General features: G+C 34.6%; 1 protein-coding gene across 3 annotated transcripts in view; it reads left to right on the top strand.

Moving 5' to 3' along the window:
- LOC145984009 (uncharacterized) overlaps nt 1–21179 on the top strand; it is a 134126-nt gene extending 112947 nt beyond the window's left edge. For all 3 annotated transcript variants that reach the window (XM_083117313.1, XM_083117311.1, XM_083117312.1), the window contains exons 22-29: nt 2985–3157; nt 4739–4905; nt 10645–10875; nt 11937–12087; nt 14160–14391; nt 17152–17405; nt 18178–18304; nt 18689–21179. In XM_083117313.1, the coding sequence (XP_082973439.1) occupies nt 2985–3157; nt 4739–4905; nt 10645–10875; nt 11937–12087; nt 14160–14391; nt 17152–17405; nt 18178–18304; nt 18689–19029 (1676 nt within the window). In that variant the 3' untranslated portion in view covers nt 19030–21179. The remainder of the gene's footprint in view (nt 1–2984; nt 3158–4738; nt 4906–10644; nt 10876–11936; nt 12088–14159; nt 14392–17151; nt 17406–18177; nt 18305–18688) is intronic.
- Nucleotides 21180–24105: the final 2926 nt, after the last annotated feature.

Genomic DNA, 24105 nt, shown 5'->3' with positions numbered 1-24105 from the left:
TTACGGTGCAGAGCAGCTCATAGACGATCCAGTGTGGCACAATATGCAGCAGCATTTACAGTTGCTCTTTTTACCACAATATCAGCAAGAATGACACCCTGGCTGTCCCAGAAAATGGTAAGCAAGACCTTTCCTGCAGAGGGGGTTGTCCTGAATTTTTTGGGTGGGATGAGTTTGTGTGTTTAACATACCATACTATGTTGCTTTCGTTCAGAGGTGTAATGAAAAACCCACGATTCATCCCTGGTAACAATGAGGTCGAGGAATGCGTTTCCAGCCCTATGGTACCAGAGCAAATGCCCATATGGTCCGCCATATGCTGTGGTGTGAGCTGTATGGGGACCCATCTCGCTGACACTTTACGATACCCAAATTTCTTCATGGATGATGGTGTATGCACTGCCATATGAAATGCCCACTGCATCCACTGTTCTTCGGATTGATGACCACCGGTCCTCCTGAATCAATGTCTCCACTGCGTCAACATTGCTCTGTGTGTGGAATGTGTGAGGCCGTCCAGAACGGGGTTCATCGAAGACATTTACACACCCTACATTGAACTTTGCACACCAGTTACAGACATTTGTGAATGTCATGCACACCTCACCATACACTGCACACAAGTCATGATAGATTTCAGGTGGTTTCTGTCCTTTTGACCACAGAATCAGAATCACACTACAGCTCACCTGTGTCGAACTTCTCAAGCATAACTGCCATTTTGAAACAACTGCCTCTCGACTTGCGCGAGGTGCAAACACCTGCCATCTCGTGGAAAGGTGGCAAAATACATGTACTTCCAAATATATATATTTCAGTTTTTGTGAATACATTTCCATGTGGCTGTAAAAAATTTACTCAATTACTTTATTACTTTTTGATATCCCCTCGTAGATGCATATTTTTATCCATTGTTGTTGTTTTCAGATTCACTCAAGAACTAATATGCTAATAATATATTTAATGTATAACTTTCTTGTGTAATTTTACTGCAATAATCACAATCACGACACACAGCATGATACAAACTGGGTTAAAATATCTTCCTTTTCATTAATCTTTTGTCCAGTTATTTTTCAATTAATCAAGTGATTTTTAATTCCATTGTTCTCTGCCAATATTTTGTACATTCTCTCACTATACACACCAATCTTGTGTATCTGTAAGTCTAAGGGAGAATTCACACCAAAGAGAGACGTGACATGCGATGCACTGCAAGAGACACATGTCTCTTGCAAGCGAACACCCGGTAATCAATTGAACCTTTCGAACCAAAGAGACATGACAAGCTGCACATGTCTCATGTCGCTTGTGTGTTGCTCGGACTGTGCCATTTCCTCAATACCGTGCATCGTGTTTCCTCAGTTTGCTGTTCGCGTATGCGCAGTGAATGCGTTACCTCAATGAGCTATTATCAGAGAGACCAACTGGAGGCCTCACAACAAGTTTGAACCTTTAATTTGTTGATATAAGATTTAAACACAACGTTCTTTTCGCTGTATCAAGTATTTTCATGCAGTTATTGGCTGTAATTTGCCTTCAACATGTGTACAGAGGCCGTGTTTTGGCCATTTAAGGAGTCACTACTTTTATTTTATAAAAGCCAGCAGATGGAGGCACTTTAGTCCAAATTAGATCAGTCAATGTGGTAAAGTACCCGGGCCCTTGTATCAACTATACCGAGCTGCAAAAGGTTTTCATGTAATTGATTGACAAATAACACAATCCCAGTATCATATTTGAGTTGTGAGTTTTTGTTATTTAAGTCAATTTTATGCAGAAATAGACTAATCAGAACTCGAGATACAGTTTCAAGTGGGACCCACACCACTATGTGCCTCCACTGGGTATTGAACCTGGGATCACTTAATTACAAGGAGACGACGTTACAGCTTCGTCATTCATATTTTTATATTTGTCAACAATCCTACACATAATCCAACTACGTATTATTACTCTTTTTGATTGTCAGAATTTATTTATCAATATTTAATTTCATGGGTACATGTTAAATTATGCATAAAATCTTAAATACTGGAAAGGTATTTACAAGGAAAATTCTTGGACTAAAGGCCTTGACTTTAAAGAAAAATCATGAAAGAGAAAAAATACCAGGACATGGTTTCACGAAGGTTGAGAACCATTTCTCTAGCGTTTGTCTTCACTTTATCCAGGCTGGAAAGTATAGTGTATATGCATATTATTCATGATGGATGTGGTAAACGCAGTTTAAAATTACTTACGTGAAATTTAGAAAATTTCGCACTTCCGCATTGCACAATTTAATGGTTAAATTGTATTAATTTCAAAGATCCACTGTCTTCATTCAGAAAAGGGTACGGCGTTTGAAGGGGTGATGGTGCCACATCACTGCATTTTTTGTTCCCGGGCGGCGGTAGTAGCGGCACTGAATGGGAGAAATCGCAACTACCACCGCCCGGGAACAAACAATGCAGTGATGTGGCACCATCTCTGCTTCAAACGTCGTACCCTTTTGTGAATGAAGACAGTGAATCTTCGAAATTAATAGGATTTAACCATTAAATTGTGCAATGCGGAAGTGCAAAATTTTCTAAATTTCACATAAGTAATATGCATATTCTTTCTGTTTTTCTCATGCACAACATGCCTCTCTCAAGTTTCAATAACTTGCACAAATTTTAAAACTCTATTTACATGTAACAATGTCTCTTGTTACATTTTTTTTTTTTTTTTTTGGGGTGACTAATAACCTGATTCATGCAATTATATCGATATCATTATTCGAATTGAGTAAAGAAACAAGTGTCGTTTGCTGCATGTCACATCCACCTTGTCTCTTTGGTGTGAAACTCTCATGTCACATGTCTCTTTGGTGTGAATTCTTCCTTAAAGCCAGTAAATAAAATTTAAAAATGTCAGTAACAAATGTCACAATTTGTTGCTAGTATTTTATAAGGGCCAAATATTTTTCAATTATTTTAATAAATGTAATTTCTCTTTAGTGCGAGTCGATTGCACACAATCAGATATGCTGGTCACATTCCTGTTTGGAGCTCCTTTTGAAGGGCGAGTGTATGCTACAGGAAACCCACAAGCTTGCTTTGAAATGGGTAGTGGACAATCACAGCTTGTACTTAGGATACCCATGGGTACACAATGTGGAACTGTGCAACAGGTAAGCTTGTTCATCTGTATGAAGTTAGTCAGAAGCTTTTGTATTCCTGGGTAAGAGCCAAGTGATATGAAGCTCTGTACTACAATACTACTTGACTCGTCCCCATTAACAAACCTTGGAATATAAATGCATGTAACTGTACCACAGTAAGAATGATACAATGAAATGAGCAATTTTAAATTCTTTTGGCTTCCCACACCCACTTTTTTTTTAACAATCTGCAGCACTATTGCATGTAAAACGCAGTGCTGCATTCATTCATGACACGGTTCATTGCATTTCTTTGAAGGGTTGTTTGGTAGGATGTGGGGATGGGACAGTTATCTCTCGGTATCGGTTGATATAGGTATATCTGTGTATTGGTTTATCAGTAAAATTAATGATTATTTTACTGATCCGATACATCTATAAATAAATATCTTATTATTTAGTGCAAAATTTTGCCATTTTGTATAATTGTTATGAATAATCTCCATGCCCTACTTTTTTAAAAAAGTAAATTTCTAAATATGCAACATCTTTTTGCACTGCAGTCACCTCGAAACATGCATTTATTAAGGAGGTCAGTGATCCATTCAGGTTCTTCACGTACCATTTGGAATTTTATATTGGTATTGGCCAGATTTTCATATCGGCTCATCCCTATTAGGATGAAATAAATCTGCTACTTGTAAAAATAATCTGATTTTTGTCTGCTTCAGAATTTGTAAGTGACAGATACATTTTCTTTTGCCCTCTAAAGTGTAATTTCAAACTCAAGTTTGTTATCATATTGTAATCAATGCATAAGTTAATAGAGGTTTTGTAGAATTAAAGAAATATTTGAAATGCATGTTAGTGGCAAACAATTTAGCATGTGCTTTTGAATAAATGTGCTTGTCTCTCTTACTGTGGCAACATGATGATTACGAAGTATTACATATGGTTAAAATTATACATTTCATGCTTTTTTTTTTTATCTTGAATTGTGCATTCTAATTTACAATGGTAAGGCCCTTAATGAATGTTAGCTGGTCAGCTTTGACATATTTTGCAAATACTAACTTCGTGTGGGAGGAATTGTGTTTGTCAATTTCATACTTGCTTAGAAATGTCACATTATAAATAAAGCAATCGTGGGATATCATAAGCTACATCGTCCCTAATAAAGTGGAAAATATGTATAATTTAAAACATTCTTGATTGCATAATCAGTTAAACTTGTCAATTTATCCTTGATACCAATTTATAATTGGTGCATGGTTGTTAAGGAACTGGTCAAATCCTACATGGTTGGCCACTGGTTACATAGAGAATTCATTATGAAGTCATTGTGGTTGGTGTCCATAATGAATATGCTAGTACTTCTTGCGACTGTACCGAGTAATCATTCACCTATGTCTTATGTTCCTTTTTCTTTATATTATTTCAAAGTGTAATTTCAGTGATTCTGTGTTTTTCATTAAAAAAGTATTGGATCACTTAATAAAAATGACTTGAGCAGAAAATTATTAGAAAATGAGAGATTTACAAATCTGACTTTAGAAATCCATATTGATACTTGTGCATAATCAATTTTATGCATTTACTTCTCTGTTACAGGGCCGTGGAAGATATGTAAACCATGTTGTAATCCAGCAAAATCCAGTAATTATGCAAGAAACAGATAAGACGGTGAGGGTGGAATGTTCGTTCGATGCCAGTGACCAGACAGTTTCTTACGCACCATCTGGAACTCGTGAGCAAGAAGGGGGTGGAATCAGTGTCACGTGAGTAACAAACCAATGTTTTTCTGAGACAAATGGATGGAAAAGTCCTTATCAAAGGCACGTGAAGATAAAGTAGGAATGGGGTCTCCTACAAAGCAATCAGAGGAGCTTCCTTCCAAATTATGAAATTCAATGGAAGAGGTCACTTTCATGGAAGCAAAAATATAAGAGCAGATCATAGATTGAGATGTGATACTGCATTATGAGATGGCTGTTGCATAAATATCTATTGTAGAACAACACTTATTGAAATAATCACAATAGAATCTATTCATTGAAGATGTACTTAAAATACAAATGCATCTAAATCTAAACAATGAACATAAGTTATAATTATGCAAATAATTTTTAGCTTATATGTCATTGTTGGTTATTATTTGTTCCATAAATGAAGAGCAAGGTTTCAGTTAGATTTTACAATAAGCAAAAACAGCTGAGGAAACCTTCTATAATCCTGTTTGAATTTATAAACATTTACTTGTTGGACATTATAGTCACCAGGTTGGATGTGTATGTTAGCAAGATCTTAAAAGGAGTTGTCAATAATGATTCATTTTAATTGTAATAATGTAACTATAAGGAGAGTACAACAAGTGGATATTAAAATTCAGTTTACACAAAATATTCATAAAGCAAGATAAAATTGTGAACCGTTTATTCCACAACTTCAGCTGCAAGAAGAACATTAAAAGAGAAGGAATGCACAATGGAAGTTTTGGGAAATTAAGTGATATCAGAAGAAATTACATGAAGAACCTTAAACAAATTCAAAATTAAGGATCATGTGATGAATTTTCAGCAATTATCATCACAATATTTGGAAGGACAAATATAACAATTATTTTTCATTTGGGAATTATGAACCAGCAATACATTTGCACACAAATTAAGTTCTAAGATCTTCAATATCAAATGGTGCTAAACAGAAACTAAATGTCACTAATATGAATGTATATGCCTAATATCATTGACAACTTGGTAATGTTGAAATTCTTTAAATTATGAATAAAACCAGCAAAATTATATTTGGGGTGCCTGAAATCCATATGTATGCACTAGAGGGTAAAACAGTAACTTCAAGAGAATGTTTTCTTACTTTCTAAAGCAAGTACAGACTAATTATATTATTTTGTGTAAATAACACAGGCCAAAAATAAGATTTAAAAAAAAAGTAAATTACTGTTTAATACAGAACAGCAAATTGACAGAATAAACAAAACAAAATATTTTTAATTTCTCTAAAACTAATAGAAACATTGAATACGAACTGTGCTGGGATGTTAGTTTCAACTCAAAAATAGTTTCCAGTATTTCTAGCAAGAGTGTAATTTGTTATATATAAATACAAATTATTTGTGAAAAGTATGCATGGCTTTGTACAAAATCAAAAGAAAACTATTAGAATACTACTTCCATGTAGCAGATTACTTCAATGAATGGATCATATAAGTCAATGGAAAAAGAAGAGAATGATCTGTTGGAAATTACGTCTTCAATATGGAGCCTGTAACTGTCAATGACAATCATCAAGTTTATCATAATAGAACTTATTAACACATAGTATTACATAGGGCTAGTTTATTTAAAACAGAAAGCATGTAAGGATAAACAACAAGGAGCTTCACAATCAGCTGATGTGATGAAAAAGGCAAATAAAATAAAATACTGTTGCGTATTATTGTGAATGGATTAGTTTACTAACAAGTCTAGCCATGGAAATTCCAAATAAACTGGAAAATGGAGGACAATTCAATTTTAGTGATTGTGCAAGGCAAATATGTAAAATATATTAAATTTATATTATGAATTTATCAGAATAAACTGGGTTCAACTCAACCAAAATATTACAAGAACTATCAATTATAGACATTATGCACAATGTGAATTCACAAAAGTTAAAACAAGTATTATCATAATATCCAGTGAGAAAGTCAAGAATTAATTGTATGAACAAATTGAGACCTTAAATGTTATGTGCAATACTTATTTAAAGATATAGCATATCTTGATATCACAGAAAATATTTTAAAAATTCATCTTCCTATCCAGCCTCTATGGTGTGGCATTTGTGAAATAGTAAAAAAAGCACCATGCATATCAGACAATACATAAGAAAATTATTAAAATACTGGAAATATGTGTTTATGAAATGAGAATTTATATAAAATTTAAACCAAAAAAATACATGCCATTTACAAACAAATAAGATATTTTAATAAAAAATGCCCTAAATACAGATACAATAAATATAAGTGATGTAAGTTTTCCAAGAGAGAGGAATTTTATCATTGATGAATATTACACAGAAAATATACAGATATTCAGGAAAAGCATTCATAATATTAATCGCATAATTCTGTTATCAAATTCATTGATTATATTGCATCATCAACAATTTGTTAGAGTAAAATAGACACAGTTAGTTGTACGGTGGGTATTGTTTTAGAGGTGGAGGAAGATTTAACTTCCTTGGTTTTTCTGTGTGTGTTATTTTGGAACAGTATTGTCATACAATGACATGCTGCTGATGTTGAAAGTGAATCCTCAACATAAATGTTGACAAATGCTATAACCATTATGTGTATATAATATGGGAACAATGCCCATGATTGAAGAGGATACTCCTATATTATCAAGTGGTGAACTAACCTTCAGAATAGTTTATACTGGGAAGAAGATGGATGTGGTTGAAGCCTTGTATGGAAGAAACTGAGGATATTGTGTTGCACATGTTTAGAAGATCGAAATTCAAGGAACAGACTTTAATGTTAATACAACAAATGAAAAGTGGAATAAACTGAAATAATATTCACAGTGAAGTTATGGTATCAGAAAGTAAAAATACTAAAGCAAGAAGTGATCATGGAAGTAAGCTTCCACCACTGCTAAATGCAATCCTACCTGGTGTCTATTTTACTCCAACAAATTGATTTATAAAAAAATATACGTATAAAAAATGGAAATATAAGTTGCATTACAACATCATTTGCAAGATCTTTGATGGTTGGTTTCCAATGCTGCTTTCACTTTGAAGTATTGTTGCCTTTATATACGGTCACCAGTGCATGTAGATTGAAGGTAAGTCTTGGCTGCATTTTCTAATTATTTTCTCTTAGAATAAGAAAGAGGTTTGATAAATACTAAATTGTCTTACATAATACAGTGTGTGTTTTTTTATGTAGTTCTGTGGTTTTCCCATATTACATTTTGTTTGTACTGTTCCTGTCCATTACTGCATGTCTCCTAGAATTTCACACATTATTCTTCCTAATACATTGGGTACAGTTAATTCTCAAAATATTGACCCCTGTTTGTGTTGCACCCTATATATTGTACTTTTCTTTCTTCTCTTCTTTTACATTCATTTTATATATTCTTACATAAATTTGTTTCTTGTGTAGGTTTGCATGTTAATTTTGTACTTTGTTTACTTATATGCAAGAGAAATTGTCAACAAGTGGAGCAAAATGTTATAGTATGTAGTTTCACTGTGGAATTGTATTGATCTAGGGAACTATGTATGTTAGTAGAGCCAACCAGAATTGACCATTGTCTTGGTATTGAAAAGTATTGGTTTGAATTTCATTACCAATACAGGTTAGTACTTTTCTGGAGTGTGGGCATCATGACTCAGAATTTACAAAAAGTTTAAGTATTCTGACAATTTATGCAAAAAAGTACCCTAAGTTTTGACTGTGTAATTCAGATAGCATCATTACATACAGTTATTTTCTCCATGGATTGAGTTCTTCATATGTGTATAAGCATGTTCGGAAGAGGCTTACTGATGACTTGCTGCACAATTTGTACAGAATGATTTGTCATTTCCACATAGTTCAATGTACAAATTTCTCAGCCATTTTTTTTACTGTTACATGGGATACAGACTACTTGCACAAAGTGGTTTGATTGACTTTTTGTGCGATTAAAATGAGCTTCCATTAATATTTCCATCCTTTTTTTCTTTGCCTTGTGAAAAATTACTTCCAGTCATAATACCACTCTTATATGTACCATGAGTAAGTTAGATGAGTTGTATATTTGTTCTTAGATTTAAGTTATGCTCCTAATGCTAACGTGACTAGGTTAGGCCAGTTACTTTAGCACTTACTACCATATTTACTCATGTATAATGCACACTTTTTCCAAAATTTTTGCTCCCAAAAACTGGGATGCATATTATACATGGAATAATTCAGACAGCGAACATGAAACCGTACAGGGTCATTCCACGATTTTGTGACACTTGCATTGATTTTTCATGTTTACGGAACCCTATCATGTTAAATATCATTATAAAGCTTGAATTATGCAGTTTCTGAATATGGCAACAGTATTCCATTCAAGATGGCAACACTAATGTGCAATGAGATTGAAATAAGCTCATCACAAAATGAAGGAACATTCTGATTTTTATTGTACTTTGGATGAAAGAAAAGATAAGGAAATAGAAATTAATAATTAAATTGTATTACTGGCCAAATAATATGACATACATGGAAGAAATTTTGTTCTGGTAACTGCTAGTTTGAGGGTCTTGAATGTGTGTAATAAATGTTATGTTAGTCATGAAAAATATATACATTTTGAAGTTCTTTTAGAAAAAGTAAAGAGGAAATGAGCAAAACCATGTATAAAAATTTAAAGGCCATGTCCCACAATTTTTCACTTAGTGATGTAATGTTCTGCAACACCAAGAAAAGCAGTGCCGTTCTGGTGGAATTCAAGCATGCACCTTCCGTCATGTGGGATGCGTATCACCGGTATTTGTTGGGCAAGAAATAATAGAAAATAACTTCCTGATCACTGCAAATCCATAATGTAATTTTGATCTCGCTTTCTACTACATTACAGAATAAATAAGGTGGTTAAAGAGTGAGAGCTTTGAGATGCTAAACACAGTGGAGGGAGAGGGGGCAGATGGCATCTGTTGGTGGCTTATTGTTTACACAAGACGCAACAGGTGACTCACTGAATAGGAATGGTGTCATTCACTCTTGATCGGCGTAGCAACAGCTTTACGACCTACAATTAAGAGAGCGATTTCTTGAACCTGGATTATGCTGCGCATTATATACGAGATATAATTTTTGTTGCTTTTTCCCATCAAAAACCAGGGTGCGCATTATACATGCACGTGCATTATACACGTGTAAATACGGTATTTATACATTTCATGCACATTTATGTTTCTCCACAGATGCATGCACACAAAAATGCATGCTGTCATAAACTAGATATAAAATTTAGCAATAACCAATAATATACCAGTCTGATATAAATAACCTAAATGTTTGCTTCATCCTCATGCATGTAACCGTGGCTCTGATAAGTTTTGCCAGTAGACCCCAATATGCCTATATTGGTAAATTATAATATTCCTATCCCTATTAAATTTATAATATTTACTAGTTGCCATAATACTATTTCAAGTTGAAATTATTGCAGTAAATTTGGTGAACTGAAACAACTTTTCATTTGTTAATGGAATTCATATCTATTGCCTTTACATTATGTTAATTCATTCATTTATGAAATTTTTATCAACATTATACAGTCTCATTCTTTCATTATGGCTATTTTTTTAAAAAAATAATACTCCTGTTAGAACTTCACATTCCTTGACAAAAATGTCAAGTAATTTATGTAATGTAAAAACATGTAATATATGTGTATGGATGTTATGCTTTGCTCTATATGAACAGATATGCTTTAATAATGTTTCTTGTTTTTCCACAGAGTACCTTTCAGACCATCAGGAACAAATATTGTAACAAACACAGCCCCAACTCCTAACGTAAGAATGAGAATCTTATTGAGAAATGGCCAAGAAGCAGCTATAGTAGGTCTTGGTGAGCCTCTGCAACTCCGAATTGAAAGTGACCCATCAAGTGCATTTGGAATTTATGCTCGTAACCTAGAAGCTAGAACAGACAATGGAGAACTTCTTACTCTTATTGATAACTCGGGGTAAGTTAGTTCTATGAAGTCAGTCATTAACTTAATGTGCTTTTTCATGTAGTTTTCCACTTTGAGGGTGTAAGGGGTGAACCTTTCTGAAGGCACACAAATATCAACCTCTCTTCCACATTGTACATCCTGAACTGCATTTTGCAGACTAATGAGCAGGGCCCAGATTTTGATGACATGTCATCTATTTTTCCTTATGTAGTGTGCATTGCTCCTGAGTATAAAAATCCTGAATATGAACCTCTGATTATACAAATGTGAATTTTATTGTTCATTTTTTCATCATATTTTCTATTTTTTTTAAGTTTTAGGCCATTTCTTCAAGTTTTTCATCATTTTTCGCATGTTACTTGTTTTTCTAGTCTTTTATTTGCATAATTGCAAAAAAAAAGAGTAATGTAATTGCATTACGTTCCACTCACTCATTTTTAGCCAGGAACTGACATTTATCGCTTGATGTCTGTATCAATGAAAACAAAAATTATATTGCTATGTGATTGTAGGAGCAAAGCAACATGCCACTCGACATTACCTACTGCAATAATTTTGAATAAGTTAAGATTTTTACAGATTTTTATACTTAATTCACATACACCTTGAAATTTCAGTTCAAACGTTACAGAAATAAGAACTATGCTGTACTGACTGTCATACCCTGAAATACAGACAAAATTTGTGTCCTGGTTGTATGTTTGTGAGTGTCCTTTCACAAATTTCATTTCATCACTTTCATTCTTATTTCTGCAATTAGCCAAAAGTGGCAGAGAAGCAAAGTAAAATAAAACAAATCAAACTATCACTTGTATGTTTTTATATCCACACTTTTCAGTCTCTCGTGTCATTCATGCCATTTAATTTATGCTTAATAATAATTTCTTGTTTCTTTGGTATGAACAATTTCTAAAGTCCTTCTTCATTCATCATTCCATTGCCTTTTTTGGTGTTCCTATTTGTCTTTATCAATATACTTTGTGCTTGGTGTTATTACTATACTGAAGAATATTTTGTCCTTTTATTTTAATTACATATATATGCTAATAAAATTTCTCCTTTCTTTGCAGATGTCCCAGAGATCCAGATATCTTTCCTTCCTTGGAATTGGAACCAGGTTCTAAAGACTTGATTGCAGAATTTAAGGCTTTCCGGTTTCCTTCAACAGCTACTGTCAACTTTGTGTCAACAATTCACTTCTGTCAAGATGGGTGTGAACCAGTATGTAATCAAAAGTTATAAACAGATTTTTACTCAAAATAGTAGTAGGGGTGATCAAATAAAAGGTTACGAAGCCTGTAAATGACAGAGTACTGTTTATAGTGTGAAATGAGTGTGTGGGGTTGAAAGTGGGTACATGGCACTACCGCTCCACGTAATCACCATTCATGTTCAAGCACCTCTCAATTAAGTTATTCATGTTGGTTGATCAAAATTTTGCATCATGATTTTGGTACCATCTGGAGGTAAAAGTTTTCACATCTTCATTGTTCTGTAAGTAATGTCCAGACATATGTTCCTTTAGAGCTCTGTCTCTTTCCTCCTGATGGCCTCCCGCAAATACTGAAGCATCTGTCAATAGGCATCGACATTAACAGTGCATCCGTATTTCGAGGTATTCCAGCAAGAGGCCAGACGTGTCCCAGAAAACAGTATCCAGAACTTTTTCTGGCTGATGGGATCACTTTAAACTTCTTACTGTGTCACTTCAAAGGCATGACACCATTTTGCTACATGCTGTCTTTGTATCACATCTTCACCATAAACTTCCACCACTTTGCTATGAATCTGGACAGCTGAAACATTTTTGGCCCAAAAAAAATGAATCGCAACCCTCACTTTTGTCCTTGGCCAATATTTCAAATGTGCAACTATTTTCAACAGCTACTTCTGCTCAGAATGGGACACACCTAGACATGCAATTCGATATACATGATATCACTACATACAACACATATTTACTTGACTACTACCACTACACTGAAATTTATACCCCTTGTAACCTTTTCTTCTGATCACCTCTAGTATATGCACTCCTGTTCATGTGAAGCCAGAGGTCTTAGGTTTGAAGCCTGGGCACGGCATGGATGTATCATTGTGTTTGTCTCAGCTTCCATTTCATCAGTTCATCGTTCATTCTCATCATTGTGATTAACCCCAGATGTAGAAATGTGATGTAAAATAACTGAAATAGAAGAAATAAGTTTCACACTTGATAGGGTTGTAAAGTAAAGTACCTGCCACTTTATCTTAGTGGGTTTTGAGTTTTTGTTTCAAGTCCACTTTATGCACAGATAGGTTAATCAGGACTTGACGTACAGTTTTAAGTTGGATCTGAACCACTATGTGCCTCCACCAGGTATTGAACCTGGGATCCCTTGATTACAAGGTGATTACTAGAGCCAGGATTTTCATGACAGCATATTTTTTTTGGTGAGGGTGATGTGTTCCCTAAATATATAGAAATTCATATTATGAAGAAACTAATTAAATTAAGGTGCTTTTTAAAGGCACATTTTGGCATATTTGGCCATTTCTGCATGATAGAGCATATTTTGATGGATTTTCAGTCATATCCAGCTTATTTTCCCTTTTTCAAGAAATACACAGTCATTTTCGAAGTGGATTCATTCTTACTCCCACTTTCACTCATTTGTTGTTTTTTTGGACTGCAGCAAAATCTTTTTCATTTTTATTTGAAAATTTACAGAAAGTATTAATTGTGCATTGCAACTCAGGGCCCATAAAGTGAACTAAAAACAGTACATATGTAAAATATCTCAGCATTTAGATATTGATGTGTGAAACAGTCCAGTTATAAGGGCATATTTTTCAAATTATAGTGCATATTTTGTACAATTTTAGGTCATAAGAGCATATTTTATTTTGCATATCGTGGTGATTTTTAGGTCATAAAAATCCTATCCCTAGTGATTACATTACCACTATGCCATCAGGGTACACTGCCACTTTATCTGAATAGATATGTACAATCACAAAAAAGTGGGTTGCAGTTTAGATGTAAGACAGAGTACAAAAGTGAACCTGGAATGATCCAACCAAACATTAGAGCCAAGCCATAAAATATAGTTCACAATCGGTTGCATAACTTTCATGTTTCATTTTTATTAATTATATTGAAATGTGCATATTATCATCATATAAAAATGTTTAGTTGCAATATTATATCTTGGGGCACAAAGCCAAAGATAAAAATAATGTACGGATCATTGTCACCTGGTCAAAGAAGAACAGGAAAATGTGAAATTACAATCTACACATTTTTCTTTCAGGTTCGTTGTTACAATGGTGTTCCTTCCTATGGAAGACGTAGGCGTTCTGCTGGCAACATGACTTTGGAAGAAACAGATGGGCCGATGTCTACAGAAGAAAATCCTCACACAGAAATAACAACATCACCCACAACATCTGAGACAGTGGCTACTTTTGTACAAGAAGAAATGACCAGCACAGAGCCCATGCCAGAAGATGTTAGTAACAGTGAAGGCAGTGCATTATCCCAAGGTACAAATATTCATATCTATGCCCAATTACTGTAGTAATAATTTGCACAACAATCTCAAAGTAATTACAGTATACAATATTACATATGGCTCTAATATCTTGAACTATATTTAATAGAGTGTATTGTCATTAGCCTTAAACTATTTTCCAATATATCCTGTATTAATTTTTTGTATATCTGTCTTGTTAGTCTCATTAATTTATAGATATATACATTCAGATATAAACTACTCCCTCTGTCCCATAATTAAAGTCCGGTATGCCAAAAAGGTAGTACAGGAATGAAAGACGAAGAGGCACATGGAAAGCACAATTTGTACTGATCCTTGAGTAATAAAGTTGTACGACTCATTCTCGTGTTTCATGTTCTTTGTCACAGTTTGAATATCGGGCAAATATTATGAGACAACCAACAAAGGTGTACCGGACAATAATTATGGGACAGAGGGAGTAATTTGTATAATGCTAATTTAGTTACATGCAAAAAGCCAACTTTACAATTAAGTAGTATTGCACAAAAAACTAAATTGCTTGACAAAGCAGCTGTCCGAGAGCCAAGACCTATCAATTGTCCTTATAATATGAGAAGACAATTTATTTAATAACCAGAATGGCACTGTGAAAGCAAAATTTACTTACCTATGCATTAGCGACTGCTGTCACCTTCAAATACTCTCCTTGTGAAGTTATGCACATCATGAGACAATGGTGCCACTGCTAGAAACAGTCTTGAAAATTGTTTTCCAGAATACCTTTAGTAACATTGTCATATTGCATTGGTTGTCAGGAAGATCAGCAAAGCTTTGACCCTTCAAAAAAGGTAAAAAAAAAGGTAAAGTGTTCCCCTGTGCATAGCACCATGCCATGAAGTCGTATAGGGGGTGTGGGGGTAACGCCCCACACTTTCTTGATCCGGTCGTGAGTGGGGGTGATGTGATCAGCATCACGCCCCTGACCGCCTTTACCCCCCAGGGTTTCCCCCAGGTACCCATGTTATTCGACGCTGGGTGGGCGCCGGGGCCGCTTTCACCGTTAGAAAAGTTCCCGGATTTGAACCGGCCGGCATTTTTTAATTTTGTTCAAGCCAAATATCACAGGGGTGAATAAGGTGGTTGGTTCAATTTTGTAATGGATTTCTTAGTCAGGAACTCTCAATGCATCATGTGCAAGGACATTGTTGAAGTGGAGAATCCACTTGCCATGCCAGAGTTCAGTTAATAAATTCCCGTAACTTATCAGCACTTCCAAAGAAAACTGTTGATTCACTGTCTTGTGCAATGAATTCATAGTGAACTATCCCTTGTGATTGAAGAAACACACAAACATGGTCTTGAACTGCCTGCTTTTCTTGATTTTGTTGGCCAAAGTGAATTCTGTGTTTTCCACTGCTTGCTCTGGCATTTTGTTTCCAGTTGTATTGAAAATAAACACGGTAATGACTATCAAACACCTCTGCATTGTGTAAAACACCAGATGAAATGTGAAGCCAACGTTGTTTCCAGTACTTTGTCAAGGTTTCAGGCACCATTTTTTTGCAGATTTTTTTCTCCAACAGTATACCAAGGACACATGCTACTTCAGGGTGTCTACTCACCAGGAATTCCTTGAATTCTGTTAATTCTGCATAAATTATTGGCTCCGGGAAATATGCTTGAATTTTTCTACGTAGTCATGAAAAATTGCAACTTTTATTAATACATATTTATTAATGCCCTGAGGCAAGTTTTTCACAGTTTAGCTTTTGTTTTTATCGAGGAAGGTAAAGAAAAGAAAGCTGCATGGAAAATGAAACAGAATTCTCTCAATCCATTTACTTTGTTATAAGTAGTGTCGTTCTGGCAGACAGAAGATTATTGCAAGATAAGATATCATGAAGTTGATTAGATAAATTTGAGTTTGAAATTCTTTATACAATTAAGAATTTTTCGTAGGTTAATATTTAAATATCCCATAACATTTGGGATTTGTGTTTGTAGATGTATTTCGAGTCTGAGTATGTGAAATGGCACATGTGAACTCTGCATTTTAAATTAAATATGCTAAATATGTATACACTGTTCAATTTAATTGAATTTGAATTTTTGTATACATTGGAATCACACAGACCCTTCATATTGTTAATATGTTTGTGTGTGTGTGGTGTGTGTGGATGGTAAGAGGTGGTAATACCTAAGGTTGAAATAGAGAAAATATCTCTTGTACCCTTGACTTTTTGGAAAGTTTGCCTTGAAAACCCGGGATTATTCTTGAATTTTATCATGGTCCTAGAGTGGCCACCCTTTACTTCCTCAACTGCTTAATAATGAATAGATCAGTGGCTGGTAACTGCAAGTTGGAACAAGTCCAAACATAGTTGGGTACATGCGTTTGCCTGACTCAACACCCTAGCAACATGCAGTGGCCATTCTGGGAATTAAATTGTCACACCTCATACTAGGTCAACATTGAGATTTTGGAGCTCTCACCGGGGATTGAACTTTTAACCACACCAGACTCTTCAGCTATGCAGGAGTCTTGCAGTAAATTAATATTTTTAATTATGTGCAGCCATTTCTGTAAAACATGCTTGTTCTCGCAAAATATAGAGGGGGTGAATATGCTTGAACAAATGTTGTAGATTATCATTTATTAAATTGGATGTGGTAAATACCCTTTTTGTAGTTGTACTCTTCTTGGTATTTTGTGAAATATATGCAACATATTCCATTCTGTATTGAAGGATTATTTTGAAGTTCTACAATGTTGTAACTTCTTCCTTAGGAAATGAAACTACTTCATCAAGTCCTACAAGTAGTACTTCAACTGAACTGCCCTTGAATCCGTCCAATGACTTTCATCCACGTGGTCCTGAAATCAGAAATGAACTATCAACACGAGCACCACCACGTCCAACTACAACTAGTACGAAAAGTCCTACAAGCACAAAAGTCCCTGCAAGTGGGAAAGAGCCTCCAAATGTCAGGGAACCTGCACCTATGCCTGGGATTCCCAACGAGCTTCCTCTTCAGCTTCAGGTAAATGAAAATAGATCCCATTTTTATTTTTCTGTATTTTTTTATTTCCCTTTTACGTTTCTATTCTGCCACTTTTTGCACATAATCATCACATATGATAGGCCTCCCTGCTGGCGCTGTGTAGCATCATCACCTTGCAATCAAGGAGCCCTGGGTTCGATACCCAGTGGAGGCACATAGTGGTTCGGATCCCACTTTAAACTGTAGATCCAGTCCAAATTAGCCTTTCTATACATAACGTGGACTTAAAACAACATTTCAATTCAATTCAATTTGTCACACATGATGATTACATGAAATTAATGACAAACACTCACAATGAATACCCATGTCCACACCAGGACTTGAATCTGGGAACTTCAGAGGCAAGATCAAAAGTTGATCTCTAAACGTGCTTGGCCCCCGAGCCAGCAATTTTCTTTTAAGAAACTACTGGATTACACAATATTAGTATACATACACAGTTGTTTATAATTATGCAATTTAGTTATTTTGTAGTTAAAATATACCATTATAAATTATATCTGAGGCATTTACTCTGGTGGTGTGAACATGGGTTTTCTGGCCTTTGGGAGGAAAATTAATAGATTCATTTAAAATTTGTTTGAATGTTGGTGATAATGGTTCTCTATTAGCATGCAATCTTAATTGGACATTATCCATTATCTAGTTTATTTATTCTAACACTAGATTTCAAAAGAATACCTTTTGTCTCATCTTCAAGTATTTTTTTTTAACAAGAATTAAATTTATGTATGATTTCTGTTTGTAGCTGGTTGTTGGTGAAGATTCCATACCCAAACCAACAAAGAACAATGATAAGAATCGGGGTCCTATGAATGGACTAGGTGGAAAGGGTACCAGACCAGAATTCTATCCAGCAGGACCTTATGGTGAAAGTGAGTATTAAAAAGAAACAATTTTTGCAATAAACTTGATACACCCATAAACCTATTTTAGCCAATACCAATAGCAGCAATAATTATATTGTTTTCCAAGTGATATATTATTCTGTATTTAGTTTCTGATTTTTGCTATGTTTCAGCCAAGTGAACAAATTTTACTTGATTGTTCATCTGTATTTGTATTGAAAAGTATATTAATTTCATAAAAATACTTAACTATTTGTGTGTAACAATTAATGTTGGCATGAATATAATGGCATACTTTTTTTTTATGCTACCTTCTAATAAACATCATTTATGTAATGCATATAATCTTGAATGTAGCTTTCAATTCTTTTTGTATCAATACAATTTCAAATGACACACTTCCCTTTTCAGATGCTTACACTGAAGATGGATATGTGTGCAGTCCAAAGTCTACAGTGATTGCCTCGGTTCTTACTCTGCTCTTTTTCAATGCTGGCCTCGTCGGAGGTTTTATATTCTTCTACAGAGTGAAAAAGAAGCAGTGGGAGAAACTATCCAGCATAGAAAATGTTGGAATCAGTCCCCCACCAAATAACTCTGCTCGTCCTGCCATGTTTGCTCCGGAAGTTCTTTTCCGAAATGTGTATGACCGATTGCCACCCAATCCCACGTTCTCTACACTTGGTCATTTGTCGAGCACGGGACAAGGAAACTTGACGTCAAGTAATCCGATATATGAGACTGCCAGTTGAATGTCTCATTTCTATTGAAAGGATTACTTGCTGGAGACAGAAAAGTTGTACTGTTGTGGTGGTGACAAACTGGCAACAAAAGGTGAAGATTTATTTCAGCAAAATTATGTCTAAAGATCTTCAAGCTCGAATTATTGGTCAGATATTGTCGGACATCAGAAGAAAATTGATAGTATGTGTTACAATATATTGTGTGAATTATCAGAAGAAAAACTATGATATATATTTTTTTTTCAGCTACTTGAACACCAAGCTTGTATAATACATGATTTAAAAATCTTAAAGGAATTTTGTGAATCAGTGTGTCTGTTTTAGCATTTATGTCCTTCTGTGTTTATGCTATACTCTTCAAATGTCTATCTACCAATCCATACATTTTGTGTAATAGTAGCCAAATATTTTGTCACTTAATTCAAATAGTTTTAAGGCAAGGTTAGTACAAAGTATTCAGCATAGGAAGAAAAAACAGTACAAGTGTACATTGAACATACTTCTATAATTCAAGGTTGAAGTAAAAAAAACTTACTTGTGAATGCACTTCTTTTTTATGGCACAGTAATTTATTTACGGTGTATAGCACATGTGGTAGATTGTTTTAAACTATGATAATATAATCTGAAGAGAACAATTATAGAATGTAGAGAAACATTTAATAATAATAATATTTATTTGAACTTGGGGTTGCTTCAAATAAAAATGAAACATTTCATCTACATCGCAGAATGAACAAGATATTATTCAACTATTTTAGATTTCATTGTATCTGTATTTTGATATCTGCCTTGACATCTGTCACTGTAAAGTAGACACTCTGATGTCTTTGATAAATTTAATTAAAAATTCAATGTATGTCTATAAAAAGATACAGAAACAAACTGGAGTTTCATAAATTAACTACAATTGAGGGTTGTTTTATGCTTTATTAAATTACAACTACAGTGGAGAAGATTCTTATTTACTGCAGTTTTACTTCATCATAAGTTCATGCAAGATAAACCAAAACTTGTGTTAAACTACTAATTCAGTTAATCCCTCTAAATTGTGTGTTTATATACTGTTTGTTAAATTTAATGTACTTGTACTAGCCTTGGAAGGTGTTAGTTCAAAATCTTTGGCTGCTACTGCTTTGTAATGTTAAAACAAAATTAAGATAATGTCTGCAGGCTTCTTACCAACAGCATTACCAAAAAAAGATGTTTTCATTTGAGTATACATTTCACTAAGTGCACTAGTAATATTGAGCACAGAAATATTTCTTGAAATCCCAATTTCATCTTACATTGGGTAAATACACTCTAAATTTATACTTTAAAAATCACATGCATGTATACATATATATTTGTGTTTTGTAAAGAAGCATTAAAAAGAAAAAAGAATCAAGGAGCTATGCCAAAAACATTGAGATCTACATGTTTTTGTAAGGTGAAACCAACAGTAAATAGCCTATGGGGAATGTCTTCCAACTAACACCTGATAAAAATGTTTAGATCTCGAGTTGTGATTTTTGACTCGTATGTTTATGGATACAGTTTTCATAAATTTGGTGGTGGGAAAGAAGGGTAATATAGTTAAGACATTTATTTTAGTAGACTGGTAAAAGTCTTGTTCTGGTATGTTTTCACTTGTCCTCAAAATACACATTTTATGTTTATAGATAATTATGTTTTAAAAAACATAAAGTAACTGCACAAAATACTGCAAACAATAGAATGTAATGCTATTGGAAAAAATGCCTGCAATACAAAGTTTTGACATGCCTTTATTCGCTAACAAAATGTATAAATATTTATTTAATTGTGTAGTTCATTGTGTTCCTCACTCTACCAAAGAAGCACAAAGTGAACCAATCACATTGTGTGATTCTTTTCTGCAATTCATTCTTTAAGTGCCCAAGAATTAAAAAAGAACTGTATCATTAAACAAATGATAGATTCATCTTAGTGCAATTGCTATGTATAAAAAAGGAAAGTGAGATTCTTTTGGGTCCAAAAGAAGCGGGAAGTTAGCTATGCAGATGAAGAGAAGTGTGAATATTCCTAATCATTAAGTATAGATCTATATAAATTTATGGTAGCTCAAATAAATGTAGGCATACATTTTATTGTATTTCTAGAGTGATGTCAATTTTTCAATAAACTTTTTACATACATTTTCAGAGTTATAATTTTATATTATTTAGTATTGAAGAAACATATTTCTTTTTCTGTGATGAATCTTCTATTTCCTGTCATATTTTCATTACCTCACATTGGATTTGTCCAATGGTTGATAATGTTTGATGGCAGTTAATTGTCTGATTTTGTAATTTCACTGTTTACAGTGTAAAGTAGCAGTATTTTCATATTTGCTTCTGTTCCTGACTTATTTTTCCTACAGCAATGTTATTACAATAAAAATTGTTAATCATATTGATCTGTAAGATTTAGAATTTCTAAAAATTGGTAAAATGTTGTACACATGCTAATTGCATCCAAAGTATAAATTATAATATAAATGTATCCCAAGTAACCAAACGTGGTTGGGCCAACTGTATGGAAAATGGTTGGCCAAATTTAAGAACACAACGTTCGGCAACAGTAATTTTTGCTGTGGTTCCAACATTGGCCCAATGTGTGGTTTTTACATTGGGCCAACTCGTGGTTTTTATACTGGGTCAACTTACTGGAAACTAAAGTACAGATAGGTTTGTGTTCTGATATATATGGATGTATAATTTATTGCGAGACCAAATATAAACTATAGTACAAATTTTCTGTGTAAAACATAAAAACATACATCACTTTCTCATTCATATGGTATCATGTTTTTCAAGGTACCTTCAAGTGGTAGCACAAAAAGCTTTCTAGAGTTTACATAGTTTTCCACCATTCATGGAATTTAGTCTGCACATAACATTGCTTAACCACCTTCACAAGAATACCTGTAAGAATGCTCTTGATCTGGTGCAGCTAAACAGACAAACAATAAGCAATTCCCAAAATATCTTTCATCCATAGCGGCTGACAAAGAACTGGTGAGGGACTACAAGTTAAGAATAGTTTCTACTTTCATTAAAAAAATATATTTTCCGTATATGCTGTGACTGAAATATTTGAAAAGAAACACTGTTACATGTCACTTAGTTTATACTCTAGAATTTACAGCATACTTTTGAAAGTTCTCTTAACATGAGAAAGTAGTTTTTAAAATTGATTTTGACTGACTTTTCCATGGTTGGGCAAATGTTGGCCCAACGTAAGACCAACTTCAATTTGCCAACCAATGCAAAGCCACCTTTCCTACATATAAAAGTGACCCAGCAGTTGTGGTTAATTTGGATAGCCAAAGATGGGCAAATGGAAATAGATTAAATAATAATAATAACGTTGATGATAATAGTGAAAAAATTATCGTTAAACCAGTATCTGTGGCAGAGTGGTTAGGACACAGTGCTACTTTGCCAGGGGTTACAGGTTCCAGCCTGGGCATGGATTTCTGTGTGTGTCCCTTTGTCAATTTTCTCATATCATCACACTTCATCTTCGCGATTAGCCAAAAGTAGCAGACGAGCGAAGTCAAATAAACCAAATCAATCAAAGCGTCCTTAAAATGCAAATGTTGAAAAATAGCTGTTTTGTTATGTGCTTTTTCTGAATTCTTTGAGTTGTATGCGTCAGTTTCAGCAATTCCGGTGTCTAGTACTAGCACTGAAAGTTCTTCGCTGAATTCACAGTTACTGCAGAAACACCCAGGGACAGAAAAATCTCTCGAACTTGTCAGTACTTACTGTTAAGAAGCTGCTGAAACTGAAATGTATGGAAAATGAGGAATTCTACAAAAGGAGAGGTGGATGGAATTAACTTTCTTATAAGACTGGAAAATTTTAGTTGTTATTGTTGTTATTATTATTATTATTATTATTATTTTCATTTCTTATGGCATGTGCTTCCCTTGCTGTAGAAATCGCAGACCACCCTTGCCTGCAGCATAATGATAATCATGTCAACTCGTAATCAAGGGATCACAGGTTAAATCACCAGTGAAGGCACACAATGTTCAGGTTCAGTCCCGATTAGCCTATCTGTACATAAAGTCAACTTAGGCCCTCGTAAACAGGCACATAACCAGAGTATGGGCTCAGGGGACTGAAGCCCACCCCACCCCAAAATCCTAATTTAAATAGTGTACAGTGATAATTAATTTTACTTCATTAGCAGGATTAATCATATTTTACAATACGTTCTAATATTTTCAGAAATTCATCTTCAGTTCTTCTACCCCCCCCCCCCCCAATTTTTTGCCTTTAGATGGCGGCTGCTGATAGGGCTGAGCCCCCTCCGAAATAAATTTCTGGTTACGGGCCTGCTCGTAAAATTTCCCTTTAGGAATATTGTGTCAAAATGTTTGGGTGTATATATGCAAAACAGTGTTACTGTGCTAGTGTCCCATCATCACTCATCCTCATCTTCGTGATAATCCAAGAAATGGCAGAAAAGTGAAGTAAAATAAACTAAATCAATGTTATGTATACTGTATATGTTAAAAAAATAATAATCTCTGTCCCAGCAGTCTGTGGAGCAAGCAGACGAAAGCAGGTCCCGCGCAACTAGGGAGTTGACAGGGCTGAAGCTTTGAATGCATGAGAGGGAAAGGGGTTGCATGGAGGGGGCAATGTGACTGTAGCTAGCAGTAATTTGCAGCAATGTGTACTGTTTCACTCCACCCACTCACTTTCTCCTCTTCTCTGCTGTTATGGGTGGCCTTGCTCCACAGTCTCCTGGAACAGACTGTACTATATATTAAAAACTTAATATGGCCAGTGGCGTATGGTGTGGTGCTTGCAAGTAAAACAAAAACGGAAGTCCGATAATTCCAAATTGTGTGGCAATTTCTATATGTAAGAAAAAAGTTGTTCTACCACCGGTAAACCAGATAACATAGGATGCGCCACTGAATATGGCACATTTATACTTTAGTCTCTGCTCTCCCTAAGGGAATGGCGTCTTCTATAGGACAAGACGATCATCGCATTCCGTAGCTCTACTAACCGCGTATCCTCTGGGAGAGTAGAGACCATACCGGGATAAGGCAAACAGT

This window comes from Lepisma saccharinum, chromosome 2 (assembly GCF_977018435.1).
Source record: "Lepisma saccharinum chromosome 2, izLepSacc3.1, whole genome shotgun sequence".
Lineage (NCBI taxonomy): Eukaryota > Metazoa > Arthropoda > Insecta > Zygentoma > Lepismatidae > Lepisma > Lepisma saccharinum.
Note: the sequence above shows the minus strand (reverse complement) of the source record. Positions and strands in the feature narration are given on the sequence as shown.